At 27.1% G+C, this 20,165-nt stretch overlaps 6 protein-coding genes across 9 annotated transcripts in view; 3 read left to right on the top strand and 3 right to left on the bottom strand.

Annotated features, from left to right (window-relative positions):
- LOC141537739 (uncharacterized) overlaps positions 1 to 571 on the bottom strand; it is a 2,592-nt gene extending 2,021 nt beyond the window's left edge. For 2 of the 4 annotated variants that reach the window (XM_074258892.1, XM_074258893.1), the window contains exon 1: positions 1 to 571. This exon is cut by the window's left edge and continues 426 nt beyond it. In XM_074258892.1, coding sequence (XP_074114993.1) covers positions 1 to 291 — 291 coding nt within the window. In that variant the 5' untranslated portion in view covers positions 292 to 571. The other 2 variants (XM_074258891.1, XM_074258890.1) reach the window with 2 other exon arrangements.
- Positions 1 to 5,648, top strand: part of LOC141537740 (uncharacterized) — an 8,050-nt gene extending 2,402 nt beyond the window's left edge. Inside the window, exons 2-6 of the mRNA XM_074258895.1 lie at positions 2,538 to 2,621; positions 3,045 to 3,226; positions 3,631 to 3,835; positions 3,912 to 4,018; positions 4,315 to 5,648. Coding sequence (XP_074114996.1) covers positions 2,538 to 2,621; positions 3,045 to 3,226; positions 3,631 to 3,835; positions 3,912 to 4,018; positions 4,315 to 4,431 — 695 coding nt within the window. The 3' untranslated portion in view covers positions 4,432 to 5,648. The remainder of the gene's footprint in view (positions 1 to 2,537; positions 2,622 to 3,044; positions 3,227 to 3,630; positions 3,836 to 3,911; positions 4,019 to 4,314) is intronic.
- LOC141537737 (uncharacterized) lies at positions 5,098 to 8,359 on the bottom strand. Its single transcript, XM_074258889.1, has 3 exons — positions 7,988 to 8,359; positions 6,744 to 7,006; positions 5,098 to 6,301 (listed from the first exon to the last, which is right to left on the bottom strand). The coding sequence occupies exons 1-3, from the start codon at positions 8,068 to 8,070 to the stop codon at positions 5,646 to 5,648; spliced, it is 1,002 nt and encodes a 333-aa protein (XP_074114990.1). The 5' UTR covers positions 8,071 to 8,359; the 3' UTR covers positions 5,098 to 5,645.
- Positions 8,360 to 8,809: 450 nt separating this feature from the next.
- Positions 8,810 to 10,262, top strand: Rpl26 (ribosomal protein L26). Its single transcript, XM_074258896.1, has 4 exons — positions 8,810 to 8,910; positions 9,173 to 9,357; positions 9,569 to 9,709; positions 10,073 to 10,262. Exons 2-4 carry the CDS (start codon positions 9,190 to 9,192, stop codon positions 10,208 to 10,210), a joined length of 447 nt encoding a protein of 148 aa, XP_074114997.1. The 5' UTR covers positions 8,810 to 8,910; positions 9,173 to 9,189; the 3' UTR covers positions 10,211 to 10,262.
- LOC141537735 (uncharacterized) lies at positions 10,245 to 15,338 on the bottom strand. Its single transcript, XM_074258887.1, has 6 exons — positions 15,188 to 15,338; positions 12,686 to 14,758; positions 11,245 to 12,164; positions 10,999 to 11,112; positions 10,780 to 10,933; positions 10,245 to 10,556 (listed from the first exon to the last, which is right to left on the bottom strand). Exons 2-6 carry the CDS (start codon positions 14,706 to 14,708, stop codon positions 10,327 to 10,329), a joined length of 3,441 nt encoding a protein of 1,146 aa, XP_074114988.1. The 5' UTR covers positions 14,709 to 14,758; positions 15,188 to 15,338; the 3' UTR covers positions 10,245 to 10,326.
- A 139-nt stretch (positions 15,339 to 15,477) lies between these two features.
- Cad96ca (tyrosine kinase receptor Cad96Ca) lies at positions 15,478 to 20,129 on the top strand. Its single transcript, XM_074258888.1, has 6 exons — positions 15,478 to 15,880; positions 16,895 to 17,151; positions 17,910 to 18,437; positions 18,597 to 18,770; positions 18,867 to 19,220; positions 19,506 to 20,129. The coding sequence occupies exons 1-6, from the start codon at positions 15,835 to 15,837 to the stop codon at positions 20,046 to 20,048; spliced, it is 1,902 nt and encodes a 633-aa protein (XP_074114989.1). The 5' UTR covers positions 15,478 to 15,834; the 3' UTR covers positions 20,049 to 20,129.
- Positions 20,130 to 20,165: the final 36 nt, after the last annotated feature.

Below are 20,165 nucleotides of genomic sequence, written 5' to 3'. Positions count from 1 at the left end.
ATAATCCACTTCAATTGGATCCATATCACCTCTTTTAATATTATTATTATTATTATTATTATTATTATTATTATTGTTATTATGAATTGATAACTTCCGTTTGAGTTTCAATAATTCGTCCATTTCTTCGTAGACCTGCTCATTACTTGAGTAATCAAAGTCCTGGAGTGTAATTGGAGTGACCCGTAAAATCGGAGGGTCTTTTAATTCAATGTATTCATTTTTTTGTTTCACATCACAATTAACACCAATTATAAAAAAACAAATAATTAAAAAAATATTTTTATACATTTTAATAAAAATAATATTAAACAAGGTGTTGATAAATGATCTTGACACACTCGACTGTTATGAGCATCAGCGGCACGGTGCCAAGAACTCAGCCCGTACAATTAAATAGACATCGTGTCTCTTTATCTGCTTCTTTATTCTTCTTGTTGTTGTTAACTGTCAATGCTTGTTGCTTTTGATGATGTGATTACTATTGCAATTATATACTGACTAACACCCATTATTTATTATTATTTTTTATTATTTAGATACTTATTGTGGAAAAAATAAGATATTCTCCTGAGAATTAGTTTAAAGATTTTTTTTTTACTTAGAATTTTATTGACAATTAACTTATGACGTACTAATGCTCTTAATTATTGGTCTACTTAAGACAGTTTATTTTTATTGCGATAGATATGATTAGTTATTTACACTCTATTACTATCATCTTTGTTTTAATTTTTTTTATCGATAAATCGAGTTTAAATTGATATTTTTCTTAAAAATTATTGATAAGAAGCTTGAATCGTATTTGAAAATAAAAAAATAAATTTTAGTTTCAAAAGTCACCGCTAGATGGCCAGGTGGCGCTTTTCCCTCTCTCTTGCAGAAATTAATTTCCAGGGTATTTATTGATTTTTCTTAAAATTTCAATCTTAATCATCAAAAATACAGATAAAAATTTTCTTAATTAAAAATTATTAATAGTACCAATTAAAACCTTCCAAATTATGAATTTTGTTGTAAAATAAATCAAAGACACTCTAAAGTATCTAAAAATAATTTTAAAAAATTTAGTTCCAAAAATCACCGCTAGGTGATAAAGTGGCGCTGTTTCCTCTCGCTTGCAGAAATAAATTTCTAAATTATATAAGTCGATAAAAAAAATTTTTTTTTTTTTTAATTTTTGTATTAAAATTCATTAAATTTAAATACTGCAAAGTTCTAGGTTGATAAATATTTGTGTATATACAATAAAAAGGTTGATTTATATATCTATAAATATAGATAAAATTTTCAAAAGAAAAAGTAAGTGGTAATGCGGCGAAACAATTCACGGGTAAATTGGTACAGACGTAATCATGTATGTGATATGTACAACAAATTCTCTTTTGCTTTTTGTATGTTATGTATATAATATGATATGATATAGGATGGTAAGTGTAAAAGTTAGCAAAGCAAACTGAACCCGCAAGACTAGAGCATACTAGATACTATATACTATATCATATGTATATATAATATATACTATTTACTATAAAACCAGAACCATAGAGACGGGAAGTATATCTAGACCGCTTTGATTCGACGTATAAAGTGATTTCATGCTTTGTTACTGTGTACAATGCCGCGGTCACTTTGGTGTTAACATGCCGCAACTATTCACAAAAGATAAATTCACACAATATATTTTTCTTTTTGATAATAATAATTATTATTATTTATTGTATTTTTAGTTTCAAATGATGAACTTTGGAGTAGAAGTTTTAAGTTTTTATTATTCATAGTATTTTTAGATTACATTGACACTCAAAATCAATGCAGTTTACTTTTTTAGCCAATCTAAATAATTTTTGAATTCAAATTTGGCGCCTTTCTATTTATAATGAAAATTTTAACTACATTGACATTCAAAATCAATGCATTATTTTTTACTATGATATTCATTTTCATCATTTTTTACAACGTTAGATTCCTCAATAATCTTTAAAAACTATAAAATCGACATTTTCCTATTACATTGACGCTTAAAATCAATGCATTAATTTTAACTACATTGACACTCAAAGTCAATGTATTTATCTCACATTTTACATCTCAAATTCACTAAAAGGATTGATAATTTAGTAAATATATTTTACACTGCACTGACATTCAAAATCAATGTATTTTCTACTGCATTGACATTCAAAATAAATGCAGCGAATTTTTTTTTACAAGGTGAGAGTTTTTATTAATAAACTCCAAAATTTAAAGAAAATAAATTTTTGCATTACATTGACGCCTAAAATCAATGTAATTTCACTGCGTTGACACTCAAAATCAATGCATTAATTTTTCTTTAATGTGTATTTAAGTTACTTACCCAATTTTCATGAAATGTTAATATATATCTTTTACATTGACGCAAAAATAAATTTTCCCGCTGCATTGACTCTCAAAATCAATGCAGCCGTTTTTCTCCGAATCTATCCGCCCGATTTTTCTGAAATTGAAATATGTTCTTCCTGGAATAAAGTTTCACTGTATTTTTTGTGTTTCAGTCAGCACTAGCAGCAACTTGGTCGGAAAATTCACGCAAAGCGTCCGAAGAATAGTCCAAGACGTAAAGGACGAGGGATCATCGAGTAGGTATATACCAAACACATAAAACTATACAACAAATCTACAGCTTAATTTTCATGTTCTTCAAACAACTCTCTAGCATTGTCACTTCTTAATTTTTTTTTTTTTTTTTAGTAAAAAGTAGTTATTTAAATTAGCACACTGCATTGAAAATTTAGCAATAAACTCCGCTAGTTTTTTCAGCCACTTTATATTCTTCTAAAAAAAAAAAAATTTCTCCAGACTTTAAAGTGGATAAAGTTGGCTATTTGCCAAATAACAACTGTTGCTCCTGATACTTCTGATACAACAACAACAACAACTACAACTTGTTTCTTCTTCTACATAACAATAATTATAATAAATAATAAACTTTTTTTTTTTCAAAGGTTATTTTTAGTGGACAAAAAAAAATATATTTTTTTACTGTTGATGTTTATAAACAGGTGGTTTACCAAAAGAAGATTTAATAGAAACAAATGAAAGATTAAGGACAGTTAGAGTTAGACTTGAGGCTAGTTATGATACCGCTAAACGTTCTTTGACTGATTTGATGGCTAAATATACTGACAGCAAACAAGTTCGGAATATTTTTCAACGTTACAATATTCTTAAAGTTATTATTAAGGTAAATAAAGGGAAAAAAAAAAAAAAAAAAAAAAAATTAGTTCTAAAAACCACCGCCAGGTGGCTAAGTGGCGCTTTACTCTCTCGCTTGCAGAAATTAATTTCCAGGGTATTTATTAATTTTTCTTGAAATTTCAATCTTTACCATCAAAAATACAATTCAAAAAAATTTTTAATTAGAATTTGAGACATTAATTATTAAAAAGTACCAATTAAAAGCTCCAAAATCCTAAACTTTGTTGTAAAATAGGTCGTAGATACTCTGAAGTATCTAAAAATAATTTTTAAAATTTTTAGTTCAAAAAGTCACCGCTAGGTGGCCATGTGGCGCTGTTATTTCTCGCTTGCATATTTTATTTTTTTTTAATATTAGATTTTAATAATAATAATTATTTGTATATTAAGGAGGTAATTAAATTGGAGACTCAATATTGGATTCTTGTTGACATACCACGACAAGAAAAACAGGAAACTGTTCCAGCTTTTGTATTAAGAGCGTGTTCTATTATGGAAAAAACTCACAAAACTTGCGAGGGGCTTAAGAGTTTTGCTAAAATTTCGGGAGAAGATGCTGCGGAGAATAGAAAGGAACGGATTGATCGCCTTGAAGGTAATTATTATTATTATTTATCAAGGAAATTGATTTTGAGCGTCAATGCAGTCCAAAAATGTAATTATTTTTTTAGATATGACTACATCGCAGATAGAAACAGAAAATACCCAGATGATTAACGACCTTTATCGACTTTTAAAAAAATACACTGGCTTAAGGAACCTTATTCGAGATTTAAAGGTAAAAATTTTCAAAATTTTCAAAATTTGAAAATCAAAATTTTGGAATAAAATTTTTTTTTAATTTTGAAATAAATAAAATTTTGATAAAAATTTTCAAAACTTTTGCAAAACTTTTTAAATAAAAATTTTCAAAATTTTAGAATAAAATTTTTTTTAATTTTGAAATAAATAAAATTTTTAAATGGAATTTTTCAAATTTTGACATAAAAATTTTCAAAATTTTGAAAAAAATTACCATAATTTTTAAATAAAAATTTTCTTATAAATTAAATTAAAAAAAAAAATATTTTTCAGGTGGAATACAACAGTTCAAAAGTGTACCCAATGTTCCCACGTTACACGATACTAAAAGACATGATAAAAGACATAATGCACAATCCATGCTACATGGAAGTCTGCCATGAAAATTAATCACTCCAATTATAACATACAATAAATTTACAACAAAAGTCTCTTTGACAAATTTTGTAAGTGCGATGGAATTTTGCTTGAATTTAATCACCGCATATTTACTCAAATGGTGTTCAATTTAATAATTATTTTACTCAGTAGGTTTATTGCTATTATGCGCACTAATTATTCATTATTAGTAACATTGATACATAGAGTGCATAAAAAAAAAAAAAAAACTGTAGAGTATAATCAAAATGTTTAAATAATTTTTCTCTAAAATTTATTCAGTAGAATTTTTCTAGACGGCTTTTTTTGAGTTTCATTTTTTCTAACGTTGATTTTTTTTTACTCTAGTGTTTTTTTTTATAAATTTAGAAAAAAATTTTTTTTTAGTTAATTTGTAAAAATTTTTTTTTTCCATTATTATTATTATTATTATTATTGGATGTATGGATTAGAATTAGACGTATTTTTTAATATTTAAATTTGAATTTAAGTGAGGACAGAAGATTAATAATAATAATAACAAAAATCAAAAATACTTATAAAAAAAAAAAAATAATAACAGTAACAATAAAATGTAAGTACATGGATATAATAAGTATATATTGTACACATATATATAGATATATACTTATGTTTTAATAAATATTAAAGTTATTAAATATACAGTTGTTTTGATAATTTAATTTTGTTTTTTTTTTTTTTTTTTTTATTTATTTCTAAAGAAAAATTTTTCTTACCAGTCATGAAAAGTAACATAAAAATTTTTTTGGTAATTATGCCGGAGTGGAATGTTAATTTTTTTTTTTTAATGATTTTAATGATAATGATAATGATAAAAATTACAATTTATTATCTATATTATCAAGAGAATAAAAAAAATTTTGGGTCCAGGATACATAAATAAGAAATTACCTTGTATCTTGTGAAATATTAACATTTTTAAAGATTTAAGCTCATCCTGATGTTATACTCATCGAGACCTTTAATTTGAGTACCCACATGCATTTTTCATATATTTTATATATTTATATATATTATATATATATGTATATATGAAAAATATATGAAAAATGCATGTGGGTACTCAAACGAAAGCTCTTGATGAGTGTAATGCAAGGATGAGTTTAATATCTTTAAATAATAATAATAAAAAAAAAATCTCCACTCCATGACAATTACCATAAAAAAAAACTATTCAATAATAAATAAAATAAAATAACCCTAAATTACATCGAAGTCGGAGACAAAAAATTCATTTCCCTCATCTCAGAAGTATCTGGCTGAAAGATATTCTGTACACTGGCCATAACTGAAGATCCCTCAGCATCTCTTCCCTTTTTACTATCATCAGCAGGAATGGCGCCCAAGTATGTAAGATTCTGAGAAGAAATTGACTTTTTTCTGCTCAAAGACCTGACCGGTGGTGATTTAACAACACTTGTCTCACCAACTTCCTCTTCTTCCTCATTGATCCTATTCTGACCAAGAATATCTCGAGACTGGTTCAAGATACTGGACAAAAACCAACCGTAATTGGTCACTGGCTTTTCAACCGGGCCACCAGTGAAGAATCTATTCTGAATGACTCGTCTTCTTGACTTGGGAGAACTGTCTGGCGTTGAAATCGGAGAACTTATCGGACTTACTGGCAGAGATCTACTGCCACGTCTTTTCGCGATCTCACCAGCTGACGCTTTAATGCTGGCAAAGTTACCTGCGTCGTCCTGACTCGGGTCGTTGGTGATTTTTCGATTTAGTGAAGATGAAGATGACATTATGCGGTTTGCTACGCTGACAATTGACTTTCCACAGAGACCGACTGTGCTGTTTTCAAATTCATCACCTTGCTGGAATTTGCTGGATAGTTTTGATGATTCTTCACCTGAAAATAATTATATAATTAATTATTTAATTTTTTTTTGAAAAATTTAATTAAAAATATTTTTTTAATTAAAATTTGGTGCTAAATTGTTAAATTGGATTGTATTTTCTTAAATATTGACGTTTTTAAAGATTTAAGCTCATCCTAATGTTACACTCATCGAGAGCTTTCATTTGAGTACCCACATGCATTTTTCATATATTTATATATATGATATATATATAAATATATAAAATATATGAAAAATTAATGTGGGTACTCAAATGAAAGGTCTTGAGGAGTGTATTGTCGGGATGAGCTTAAATCTTTAAAAATGTCAATATTTCACAAGATACAAGGTAATTTCTTATTTATGTATCCTGAAGACAAATTTTTCTTATTCTTTTAACAATATCGATAATTTTAATTAAATCCAATTTTTTCTCAATTAATATCGAGGTACCCTTAAACGCAGATGTAAAAGACTGTTGACAGGCGATCGGATGCTTGCTCAGGTCAATGTTGACATTTTTGACCGGAATATTTGCCGTTGATTTAACAGCAACTGGATTTTCACTCAAAACAGAATTTATTGACTGGAAGCCTTCCTTGGGTTCGGCTGATGAAGATGAGGTCGTTTGTCTGGATCCCAATTTGTTGTAGCTTATGTAGAAAAAACTGTCGTCGTGAGACGGAGGACTGAATGTACTTTGGTCGTAGTCGAACCTATAAAATAAAAAGACGACCTCATTAAGTTATTCGGAGTGAAAATTGGCAGATCAGCTCATAGTGTGTCAGCTAATGCTCGAGTGGATGGAATATTTTTAGAGTTTGATTATTTTTAAGCGAGCTTTTACTGCTGTTGCATCATTGTAAATCTGTGTAAAAGACAAAATAATATAAATGTACAAAAAAAATTTTTTTTTTTTTTGTAATTATTGGAATTTTAGGTGCTAAGGGTCAATGTGAAGGACATGTTAAAATTTTAAATTTATCGGATAAGTACATCCTGAGAAAAAATACTGCATTGATTTTGAACGTCAATGTAAAATAATAATGACATTTTTTTAATTAAAAAAATTACTGTCAATTTTAAAGCAACTTTATTAAAATTAATTGCTGTAAAAATAGTTTTAAAAAAATATTACATTGATTTTGAACGTCAATGTAAAAAAAATAATGATATTTTTAGGTGAAAAAAAAATTTTGCTGTGAATTTTAAAGCAATTTTATTAAAATTAATTGTTTTAAAAATAATAATAAATAACTGCATTGATTTTTAGCGTCAATGTAATTTTTCAGAAACAAATACTTTAAATTAAAACTTTAATGTTATTATTATCAAAATAAAATACTAAAATTAATCAAAAAATTAACTCAATTTTTTTACATTGATTATTACCGTTAATGTAGTCTAAAAATATCATTTTTTTGTATTAAAAATCCAAAAAAGTTTTATAATATTAAAATCAGCTGATTTATTTATTTTTTTTTTTTTTCTAAACTAACTATACCAAAAAATTATTTTTTTTTTACATGTTGAATTTATTTGCTAAATTTTTGACATTAAATAACAAAATTATTTTTTTCTCCAAAAAAAAAAAAATAAAATAAAATAAAAATCAGCTGATTTTTATATTATTATCAAATAAAAAAAAAAAAAAAAAAAAAAACATAATAACAACAACAATAAAAATAAATACTTGCCTACTATCAACTTTTCCTTTCATCCACTGTGGAAATGATATTCCACTGCCTAGAGATCTGTCTGGAGGTCTTGAAGATCCCATATTTATTTATTTATTTTTATTTATTCACTAACAAGTAATTATTATTACGCACTTGAATTTTTATCCAATTCTTATGACAATTACTCACAACACTCAACACTACCAATGAATATGCAACAATAAAAATAATAATTATTATTATTATTATTATTGTCTAGCTGTTTAAAGTGTCACCATCAGCATCATCAATCTAAATCTTTATTATTCTTCCAAGTATTGTTATTGCGAAATAAACATGGTGAATAAAAAAACAAAGAACAAATAAATATCACATATTATATCTCTGTCACGTTTTAATGTCACAAGGCTTGCAATTAATAGTAAACTTATTTATAAATTGCTAAATTTAGTAACAACAAAAACTTACAGATGGAGACTCCATTTTATTTGTTAAAACACTCTAAATATATTATTAAAAAATAAAAATCAGCTGTTCAAAATTTTTTATTTTAATTAATTAAAATAACAAAATAATTTTTAACACTTTTAATTATTTTTTAGTAAAATAAAATAATGACAAGCAAAATTTACAAAAATTAAAGCCGCCATTTTTTTTTAAAACACTTGAAATATTATTAAAAAATAAAAATCAGCTGTTCAAAATTTTTTTTTAATTAATTAACATTTTTTTTAATCATTTTTAACACTTAGAATTATTTTTTAATAAAATAAAATAATGACAGGCAAAAATTAAAGCCGCCATTTTATTTTTGACTTACCATCAGCTGTTTTAATTCCAAATTTCGCCACGTGGTCTTTCTGGCGCTGGCATCTAGTGTCTTCAGAGCAGCAATGGCTCCTCTCACTCTTTATTTTCCAAGATCTTTAGAAGGTCTTTCGGTGAGTCGTACATTAAAATAAAATCCATTAAAATCATTAATTAATTATTTTTATTAATTAAATATTTATTTTTTTTATTAAAAATTAATCTGGGGACAATTTAATTTTTTTAATATTTTTGGGATATTCTTTTGGGATTTATTTATATGTTTTAAATTGAATTCTAACCTCTAATTTCACGTGACTTTTTTTTTTATTGAAGTTTTTTTTTTTTTTTTGTGAGCAATTATTGAGTAAGTAATTTTTAAAATTTATTTTTTAGATTGAAAACGGTGCAAGATGAAATTCAACTCCAGTGTGTCGTCCTCGAGGAGGAAGAACCGCAAGCGCCATTTCACAGCACCTTCGCACATTCGTCGGCGGCTCATGTCTGCTCCTTTATCCAAGGAGTTGAGACAGAAATATAATGTTCGGTCCATGCCAATTCGTAAAGACGACGAAGTCCAGGTTAGTAATTTATTTTGGAGTATTTTAGAGATTTTCATTATTATTATCATGAAAAAAAAATAAATATTAATTTTAGAGATTAAAAAATTCTAACTTGGAATTTTTAAATTATTAAATTATAAAATTTTTAAAAGTCAGCTGATTTTAAGTGTTATTAAAAATTTTAAAATAATATTTTTTATTGAATTAACTTGTTATTTTTTTTTTTAAGGTTGTACGTGGTCATTACAAAGGCCAACAAGTTGGAAAAGTAATCCAGGTTTACCGTAAAAAATTCGTTGTTTACATTGAACGAATTCAGCGTGAAAAAGCCAACAGTGCCAGTGTTTATGTCGGCATTGATCCATCAAAGGTACTAATTTATTTTATTTATTTTTTTTTTTAAATGAATTTTATTTAATAATTTATTAGAAATCTTGCTAGTAAGTTTTGAATTACAAAAAATTGAAATTTTGGTTTATAAAAAATTCAATTAAAAAAATTTTATAAAAAATCTTTATATTTAAAATGATGAACCAAACCATTCTCGTAAAATTAAGCATATGATTTGCTGTAAAGTAGAGCTTTTCAGGGTTTTCCTGTCTAGCAAAACTGAGCTTCAAATCAGCTTGATTGCTGTAGAAATAATGGTCCTGATTTATTCCTTAAAAAAAATTATTTTTCTTCCCTACAAAAATAATTTAAATTAAAATACTAAATTAATAAAAAATTTCAGACTGTTATTGTCAAATTGAAGATGGACAAGGACCGTAAAAATATTATCGACAGACGAAGCAAGGGACGTGCTGCTGCGCTGGGCAAAGACAAGGGCAAATACACGGAAGAAACCACCTCCGCTATGGAAACATCTTAAACATTTACTTTTTTAATAACAACCTTTAAAAAAATAAACAAATTAAAGTTAACTTCTATTTTTATCATTATTAATATACAATATTTACATTCCTTAAAAAAAAAAATATTGATTAGTTAATTTATTAATTTTAATTTCTTCGATTTTTGTGAGTTAATTTCTTGGTCAATTTTTCTTTTGGAAGTCGCTTTAATTGGCTGTTTATTTAATTCCAGCGGATTTCTTGTTTTTAAATTCTTTGGAAATGATATTTTGGGTTCTGATGAGTTTTCGGTTATTTTTTCTTCAATTTGAACTGGTGATTGTGGCTGGTGGATTATTATTGACTTTATTGGTTGAATAGTTTCTAGAATTAAATTAATTTTTTACTTAAAAATTTAAATTCAGCTTAAAAATTATTAAAAAAATTTTTTTTTAAATTAATTTAAATTTAAAAATTATTTAAAATATTTTTTTTATTTTAAATTAAAAATTTAAAATATTTTTTTTTTATATTAAATTAAAATTTAAAAATAATTTTTTTTTTTTTTTATATTAAATTAAAAATTGAAAATTAAAAATAATTTTACCTATTCGATAAGAATCATCATAATGATTATCTTTTAAAACCAAATTAATTTCATCATCTTCAACTCGGCTTATATTATACCTAGTGTCACCAATTTCTAAATATTTTTTTTTTAATTTCATTTGTTGGCCTTCTAAATTTCCTTTTTCAATAATCTACAAAGAAAAAATAATTTTTTACAATATTAAAAAAAAAATTAATAACTTTAAAAACTACTTACAGATTTAGGAACTTCCATCATAAAAATTTCATCATCTTCACTCAAATCTTCAAAAGTAAAAGCTGACTCTAAATATAAATTCTGGAGATTTTTGCTTTCAGCGTATTGATAAATCTAAAAAAAAATTGTTTAAAAATTAATTTTTTATCCTAGATAAAAAATTGAATTAAATAATTTAATTAAACATATTTTTTCTTAGGATTTAAATTAAATTATTAAAGAATTAATTAAATAAATAAATCTTACATCATTGTAGTGAATATAAGAAGCTTCTCCTTTTTTATCAAAAACATAATCGCTCTCAGAATACTCAGAGGAGTCACAATCATCAGCCACCGAAGCATTTCCAACATCATCCTCACTCGGCTGATAATAATCACTGAAAGGTAAAATTTTTTTCCTAACAAACTTGAGCGAGTCCTCGATAGTCGGGCTGGTCAAAGATTTTCCCCCAAACTTCCTCTTAGTCTTTACCATAGACCGCTTCCGCTTCATGTATTTAATCAATTCTTCTTCGCTATCATATTCAGGCTCCTTGTCAATTTTTTTGGGCAGCCGCTCCGGGCTGACCGCTCTAGCTAGCTTGCTTTTCTTCACCACTCGCTCATCATCATCATCATCATCATCATCATCATCATCATCATCATCGTCCGAATAATTCCTACCAGCTGCTGGAGATTTAACTCCAGGTTTATATTTAGATCTGTCCTTGATAATTGTGTACTTTGAAACGACAACTTGGTTGCTGGTTATTTTCAACTGGCTTTTGCTTCTTCCTTGGGAAGATTGACTGGAGCTGTCGTGGTCAATTACTGGAGATGGAATTTTATTCTCACTTATGACTTTGGCTCCAGCTCCAGCTCCAGCTCCAGCTCCAGGTTCAGGTCCAGGTCCAGGATGAATTTTATTTTTTGCTGGACTTTTTTTAACCAAATTTTCATCAATTATTGAAGATGATGATGATTTGCTGATACTATCATCATCATTATCATTATTATTAAATTCTTGATTTAATTTTAATGGAGACCAAGGAATGTTTAGTAAAGTTGCGAAACTTTTTTGAGAATCATCATCTTTATTATAAATCGGAGATTTATAACTGGCTTCAATTTCTTCATCATCAATTTTTGGTTCTGATTTTATTGAATGGTCTATAGTTTTGAAATCTGAAAAAATTTTATTATTATTAAGAATAATGCTAAAATTTCAAAGTTTTGTTTTGTTTTTTTTTTTTTTTTTTTTATTTTTTTAATAAATAATAATAATAATAATAATAATAAATGTGACTGCCATGACTTGTAAAATATAAATAAATAAAATTTTGCTTTATTAAATAATTAATTTTGTTAAATTGCACTGTACTTTCTTAAATATTGACGTTTTTAAAAATATAAGCTCATCCCGATGTTACACTCATCAAGAGCTTTCATTTGAGTACCCACAAGCATTTTTCATATATTTTTCATATATACATATATATATGATATATATAAATATAAAAAATATATGAAAAATTGATGTGGGTACTCAAATGAAAGGTCTTGATGAGTATAATGTCAGAATGAGCTTATATCTTTAAAAATGTCAATAGTTCACAAGATACAAGGTCATTTCTTAATTATTTATCTAATTTTGACAAAAAATTTATTATTATTATTATCTGAATTAATTAGAGATTAATACTTACTATCTTGACCAGCAACATCTAATTCATTGTCATCTTTATCCAAATTACCAAAACTAAGTATCACATTTTTGTCTATAATATCATCATAGTCATCTTCATAATCTCCATTATCATTATTATCAAAAACAGGTAAAGCTAACTCTTCATTTCCATCATTACCTTTTTCATCTTTTTCTTTTAATTGAGAAATCACAGATTTTCCATCATCTTCTTCATCATCATCTGTCTCCTGTACAGTATCTTCTTTACATTGAATTAAAAATTGTTCACCAACCGGATCCACATCATTGCTTTCAACTTCTGACTCTGATCTTGACAAAAAAAGCCTAGGACCATCAGAGTCTGAATCATCAATCATAATTTTATGATTTTTACAATCCTGACTGTCAACATGAAGCTCTGACTCCGATCTGGATATACAAAGCTTCTCACCATCAGACTCTGAAGAATGATCTTCAATAAAATCATCAACGTTTATTTTATCATCTAGATCCTGCAATTCTTCATCTACTTTATCACCTTGATCATCTGATGAATGATCTTCAATCAAATCATTTTCATTAACTGTTCCTTGACTTTCGACGAGTGAATTGTAATTCTGAGAAGCCAAATCTGCTTCTGATCCAGACTTGGATTTAATTTTCAATCTGCCTTCAGAGTCTAATGAACTTTCTTCAATTATTTCTTGATTTATTTTACTTATTTTATCTTGATCGTTGATTTCACCTTCACTATCTGATTTTGCACTTGATTGTTTTTCATGATCTTGATCTTGATCTTTTGGGTGCTTAACAAAATCCAAATCAATTGAATTTTCTTCAATAAAATCATTAACTTCAACTTTATGACCTGGTCCTGATGATTGATCAATCTGATTATCAATTTTATGACCTGATCCTGATGATTTATCAATTTGATGTTTACTGTGACCTAGTTCTGATGATTTATCAACCTGATCATCAATTTTGTCTTCACTATGACCTGATAATGATGATTCATAATCATGAACTTCAACTTTATGACCTGGCCCCGAAGATTCATCAACCTGATCATCAATTTTGTCTTCACTATGACCTGATAATGATAATTCATCATCATGAACTTCAATTTCATGACCTGGTCCTAAAGATTCATCAACTTTATCATCACTATGACCTGATCCTAAAGATTCATCAAACATATCTTGACTATAACCTGGTCCTGAAGTTTCATCAACCTGATCATCAACTTCATGGCCTGGTCTTGATGATTCATCAACCTGATCATCAATTTTATCATCACCAAGGCTTGATTCTAAAGATTCATCAAATATATCTTGACTATAACCTGGTCCTGAAGTTTCATCAACCTGATCATCATTTTTATCTAAACTATGACCCGGTCCTGATGATTTATCACCATGATCATCAATTTCATGACCTGGTCCTGAAGTTTCATCAACATTATTCCCTGAAACTAAAGATTTATCATCCTGACTAGCATTCTCTTGATTCCGTTCAGTTACTAAAACTTCATCATCCTGAGCATTGGGATCTTCAACTTCATCTTGACCACGAACCACAAATAAAGATTTATCATCCTCAATATCAATATCAGCTCCAGCTGTTCCTCGATTTTGATTTTTTAAGTCACCATCAACACTATCAGCTGATTCTGAATCATCAGAATCGTCGCTTATATCTTTAACAGCCTTTATAGGTTCATCATCAGCTGGGAAGACAAATTTATCAAAAATACAATCAATATTATCCAAGCTTTCAATATTCTCCACATCAGCCAGAAATTCTATCATCTTTTTCTTCAGCTGTACATACCTATTGTAGCTGTAGCTATTCAACCTCAGCAAACGATTGAAGATCTTGGTTTTAACCAAGATTTTTTTTTTCAAGTTTTCATCATCAGGCACGATAAAATTGTGCGCCAGGGAATTGTCTATCATACGATCGTGGATTCTATTTGGAACTTTTCTGTAGCCGATTGAATTGTTCGTCGTTTTTTCAGGCTCTTTATTTTTGGTCACCATTTTTTATCTGTCACAGCTGATCTTGATTTTTTAATATTTAATCTTCACATCTAAAAAAATATTTTAATTATATTTTTAAATAAAAATAAAATTTAATTATTTATCTATAAATTTTTACACGTGCATTTTTGTAAAACAATTTTTTTATTGCTAATTTAATTAATAAAAAAAAAATTTTTTTTTTGCTGTCAGCTGATTTAAGTTTTAAAAAAAATGAATTAAATAAAAAAATTTTTTTTGAGGTTAACTTTGATGACAATTATTTTTATTTAATTTTTTAATAATAACAGCTGATTTATTTTGATCAGCTGATTGTCCAGATTTAAATTTTAATTTAATTAAACTTTAAATGATAATTAAAAAATAATAACAATATACTAAAATAATTAAAATAATTTATTTACAAAGCATGACAGTCAGCTGACAAAAAATCAATAATTATTAAAATAAATAAATAAATAAATTATTTAAAAACTTACTAAAAAATTTTATTAAATGTAAAAAATAAAATTTAATAATTATAAATATAAATTTTTATTGTTTTTTTTTTTTTTTTTAAATTTGAGGTTATTTTTTTTGACAGAATTTAAAGGAGCGCTAGATAAATAGTTTCATTTTTAACCCCTAGAGGCGCAGCGTGTTAATATGAAAATTCATGAGTAGAAAACAGGAAAAACAGAAAACACAAACACGAGGTTAAATAACAGGTGGTTGTGCATATCCGTGATATATATTTAATATTCCTACCTGTAACTCTCATCAACATCAAAGTAGTCAGTAGTCTGCTCCCTGATTACCATCTGAAAGTAATTTTATTAAAATTAGTATTTTAAAAAATAAAAAAAATAATAAAAAGTGAAAAAATTAAAGTGATATGGGTTGATTAAAAGAAAAAAAAAATAATTTTTACATTTCTTCAAATAATATGTCAAGTGATTATTTTAAATATTTTAAAATTTTTTTTAATAATGACGAAATATTTATAATGATTGATAAAATCAATAAGTTAAACTATTTATTAAGTAGGTCGTTGAAAAACTGACAGTTTATTTTTATTATTAGTGTTGATGTTGTTGGAATAATAATAATATTTCTGCCTGACATCCTGGATTGTAAATGCAGTGCAATGATCATAAGATGGATCATTGTCGTCGCTCTAGCGACTTTTACCTGTAAGATATTTTTTAATTATGTTTTATGTTTCTTTAACTATTAATTTATGACTGAATCACTGGATATATATGTTTTTTTGCAGTTTAAATTCACAAGAGTTTTTTTTAACGAGGTTTATTTTTTTTTTTTTTTTTTTTTAATTTTTAAATATTGAGAGAAGAAATTAGGTCAATGTCATAGACTGAGATTTTTTTAGTTAATTTTTGGAAAAAATTTATGTGAATGTCATGAAAGTTATTAAAATAATAATAATAATAATGGCAAGAATTTTTTTACTATTTTTATTATTATAATAACAATTTTTGAGTTTTTAATAATAATAATAAAATTTCAAAAAAATTTGACATTATGATTATTATTATTAAAAAAACAATTTCACGTTTTTAGTAACAGAGAAATAATAATAATAATAATAATAATAATAATAATAATAATAATTATTATTATTATAAAATATAGGTATGAAATGACCTTTGATAATGAAAAGAAAGTGGTACTACTACCACAGAAAAAGTGAGAGGGCAAAGAAACAAAAAAAATATATAATAATAATAATAATAATAATAATAATAATGAAGACCAAGAAAGAGAGATAGATAAAAAAAAACCTTGAACTTGGATACTCATAAAAATCCTTAATTAAATAAAAAAATATATATATATATATATATATATATATATATATATATATATATATATATATATATATTCTATTAAAAAAGATGATACTATAATGAGTATTAATAAAACTAAAAAATATTTTAAAGCTATTAGTTTAAATTAAATTAAAAACAAAATTTTTCTCTCTCACTCTTGTGTCCTGTCTGGTAAAACGGATGTCTTTTAGTCATACTTTCGTTGGCCTACTTTCTTATTCTGTGTGCATACAGTTCAATGTTAAAGCTTGAACGCAAAACAATATTTAACTTCTACTGAGAATATTATTATAATTATTATTATTACTATTTATAGGAAATATTTATGTAAAAATTTAATTATGGTATGTATTTTAGATGGACAGCTGAGCGACAATACCCCGCCGGTGATGATCCTGGACAGAAATTGGATTCTCCTCGACTCAGCGCCCAAGGGAACTTTTGTCACCAGAGTCCATGCCAAGGACAACGAACAGGATCAATTGAATTATGGTCTTGAAGCTCTAGATCATAATTTTAATGGTGATTCTGCTGGATCTGGTTCAACTAATCTGCCTTTTTTTATTAATAGTCTTACTGGAGAAATAGTTACTAATGATACTTTGAAAGGCCGAGTAAGTATTTTAAATTATTTTTTATCAAAAATTAATGCAATAATTTTTTTTAAAAAATTTATGCAATAATTATTTATAAAAAATTAATCCAATAATTTTTAATAAAAAATTATGGCAATAATTTTTAATAAAAAATTAATACAAACATTCTTTGACCAATAGTAAATTTATGATGATAAATATTTAGGCTGCGTTCGAAAATACTTTATCTTTAGATACATAAATAAGAAATGACCTTTTATCTCGTGAACTATTGAAATTTTTAAAGATATAAGCTCATCCTCACATTATACTCATCAAGACCTTTCATTTGAATACCCACAGCAATTTTCCATATATTTTATATATTTATATATATTATATATATAAATATATGAAAAATATATCAAAAATGCATGTGGGTACTCAAATGAAAGCTTTTGATAAGTATAACATCAAGATGAGCTTATATTTTTAAAAATGTCAATAAATAAGAAATGACCTTGTATCTTGTGAACTGTTGACATTTTTAAAGATATAAGCTCGTCTTGATGTTATACTCATCAAGAGCTTTCATTTGAGTACCCACATCAATTTTTCATATATTTTATATATTTATATATATGATATATATAAATATATGAAAAATATATAAAAATTGCATGTGGGTACTTAAATGAAAGCTCTTGATGGGTGTAAAATCAGGATGAGCTTATATCTTTAAATACGTCAATAGTTAAAAAAGTACAGTGCAATTTAACAAAATTTTAATTTTCCAGGGTGGTGAAAAATTATTCTTGTACGTGACAGCTTCTGATGGAAAATTGACTGCCAAAAACGAAGTATATGTAGTCATAAAAAACAGCTCATCAATCACCACCACCACTAACAATAACAATAACAACAACAATGGACCATTTTCTCAAAATTCCCAAAATTTCAACCTAGGATTGAATCACCAGTCAATGCGGAGCCCTTTTCTAGCTCACTTTTCAAACTCTCAGCTTCCGTCATTCCCCAGGCCTTTGAATTCATCAAAAATAACAGTTCTAAGACCAGCTGAAATAAATATCAGCAATTACGTTAACCAAGTTATCAATGGTAGCAGCATGACATCTGGGCCTAGTGTTTACAACACCAGCACGTTGGATAGTCTTAGTGTTAAAGATAGTACTTACGTGTATCAAAATATAACGATTACTACTGTAGGAACCATATCAGCGATTCTTGCTGTCATTTTGGTCGTTGGAATGGCCCTTTGGTCTGTTAGAAGAAAAATTTGCTCACATAAAAAATCGAAGCACCCTGTAAGTATTTTATTTAATTAAAAAAATTTTTTATGTAAAGAAAATTAAAAAAAAAAAAAATTATTATTTTTTATTTAAAATTTACAATTTTAAATTAATACATTTTTTTTTCTCATGTATAAAAATTAATTTTTAATAATACATTTAATTAATTTTCAGAAAGAGTTAGCTGTAAAAGTATCAGACATGTCGTCGCCAAACGAGCCGTCATTAATTTTAAAAAATTTTCAAAATTATAAATTTTCCTCAAACAAGTACCAAGAATGGAACAAGTCTTCGAAAGAATCAACAAAACAAAAAGACGAATGGGAATTTCCACGACACAGACTTAAAGTTCGTTCTAATTTTTTTTTTTTTAATTAATTAGTTTTTAAATAATTTTTACTTGCTTCGGCAGTACATATACTAAATAACATTTTAAATGTTTAGGTATTTTGTATCCTGGGAGAAGGATGCTTCGGTCAAGTATGGAAATGCGAAGCAATAGACATAAACGGCAGCGGCACTGGAGTTTCGGTGGTAGCTGTAAAAACTCTTAAAGAAAATGCCACTGAAAGAGAAAGAATAGACTTGGCTCAAGAGTTGACTGTTATGAAGACTCTGGAGCCGCATCCGAATGTCGTAAGATTGTTGGGCTGCTGTACAGAACGCGAGCCGATATTTGTTATTATGGAGTACATCAGTGGCGGAAAGCTGCAGAGCTTTTTGAGGAACATGAGGGAAGAAAAGAACTCTGGAAGACCTGGATTAACGTCTAGAGATCTTACTGGATTTGTTCATCAGGTACTTTCTTAACTATTGACTTTTTTGGAGATATAAGCTCATCCCGATGTTGTACTCATCAAGAGCTTTCATTTGAGTACCCACATGCATTTTTGATATATTTTTCATATATTTATATATATGATATATATAAATATATAAAATATATGAAAAATTGATGTGGGTACTCAAATGAAAGGTCTTGATAAGTAGAATGTCAAAATGAGGTTATATCTTTAAAAATGTCAATATTTCACAAGATACAAGGTCATTTAACTATAATAATATTTATTTTAAAAATAACAGATTGCTAAAGGAATGGCGTACTTGGCCTCAAAAGGAATAATCCACCGTGACTTAGCAGCTCGAAATATTCTAATCGATAGCAACAGACTCTGCAAAATAGCTGACTTTGGATTCGCTCGGGACATCGCAGCGAACAAAATCTATGAGCGTAAATCAGACGGGCGACTACCAATCAGGTGGATGGCACCCGAAAGTCTCTACGACAACATGTACTCAGTAAAATCAGACATTTGGAGCTTTGGAGTACTTACATGGGAAATAGTGACTCTAGGTTCGACTCCTTATCCGGGAATGAGCGCCGCAGAGGTAATGCGCAAGATCAAAGAAGGCTACCGGCTGGAGAGGCCCGAACACTGCAAAAGAGAATTGTATAATATTATGTATTATTGCTGGGACAAGGATCCCTCCTGCAGGCCTTCGTTTGGTGAGCTTGTTGCCATGGCTGAGGGACTTTTGCTAGATGAAATTGATTATATTGAGCTTGACAGGTTTCCTGATCACTCTTATTACAACGTGCTCAATTTAAGTGGCGAGAAACTTTAATTTTAATTGTTTATTTATACGTACCATGACTTATTATTTATAAATATCCGTCCAGTGCTGATTAAAAATTTTAAATACTCATTCTGCTGAAGTTAGCTAACAGCTGTTAATTTTTTA

The sequence above is a fragment of the Cotesia typhae genome, unplaced genomic scaffold (genome assembly GCF_013202065.1).
Source record: "Cotesia typhae breed Kobodo isofemale line unplaced genomic scaffold, CoteBio_Ctyphae scaffold_91, whole genome shotgun sequence".
Taxonomy (NCBI): Eukaryota; Metazoa; Arthropoda; class Insecta; order Hymenoptera; family Braconidae; genus Cotesia; species Cotesia typhae.
This window is presented reverse-complemented; position numbering and strand designations above follow the sequence as displayed.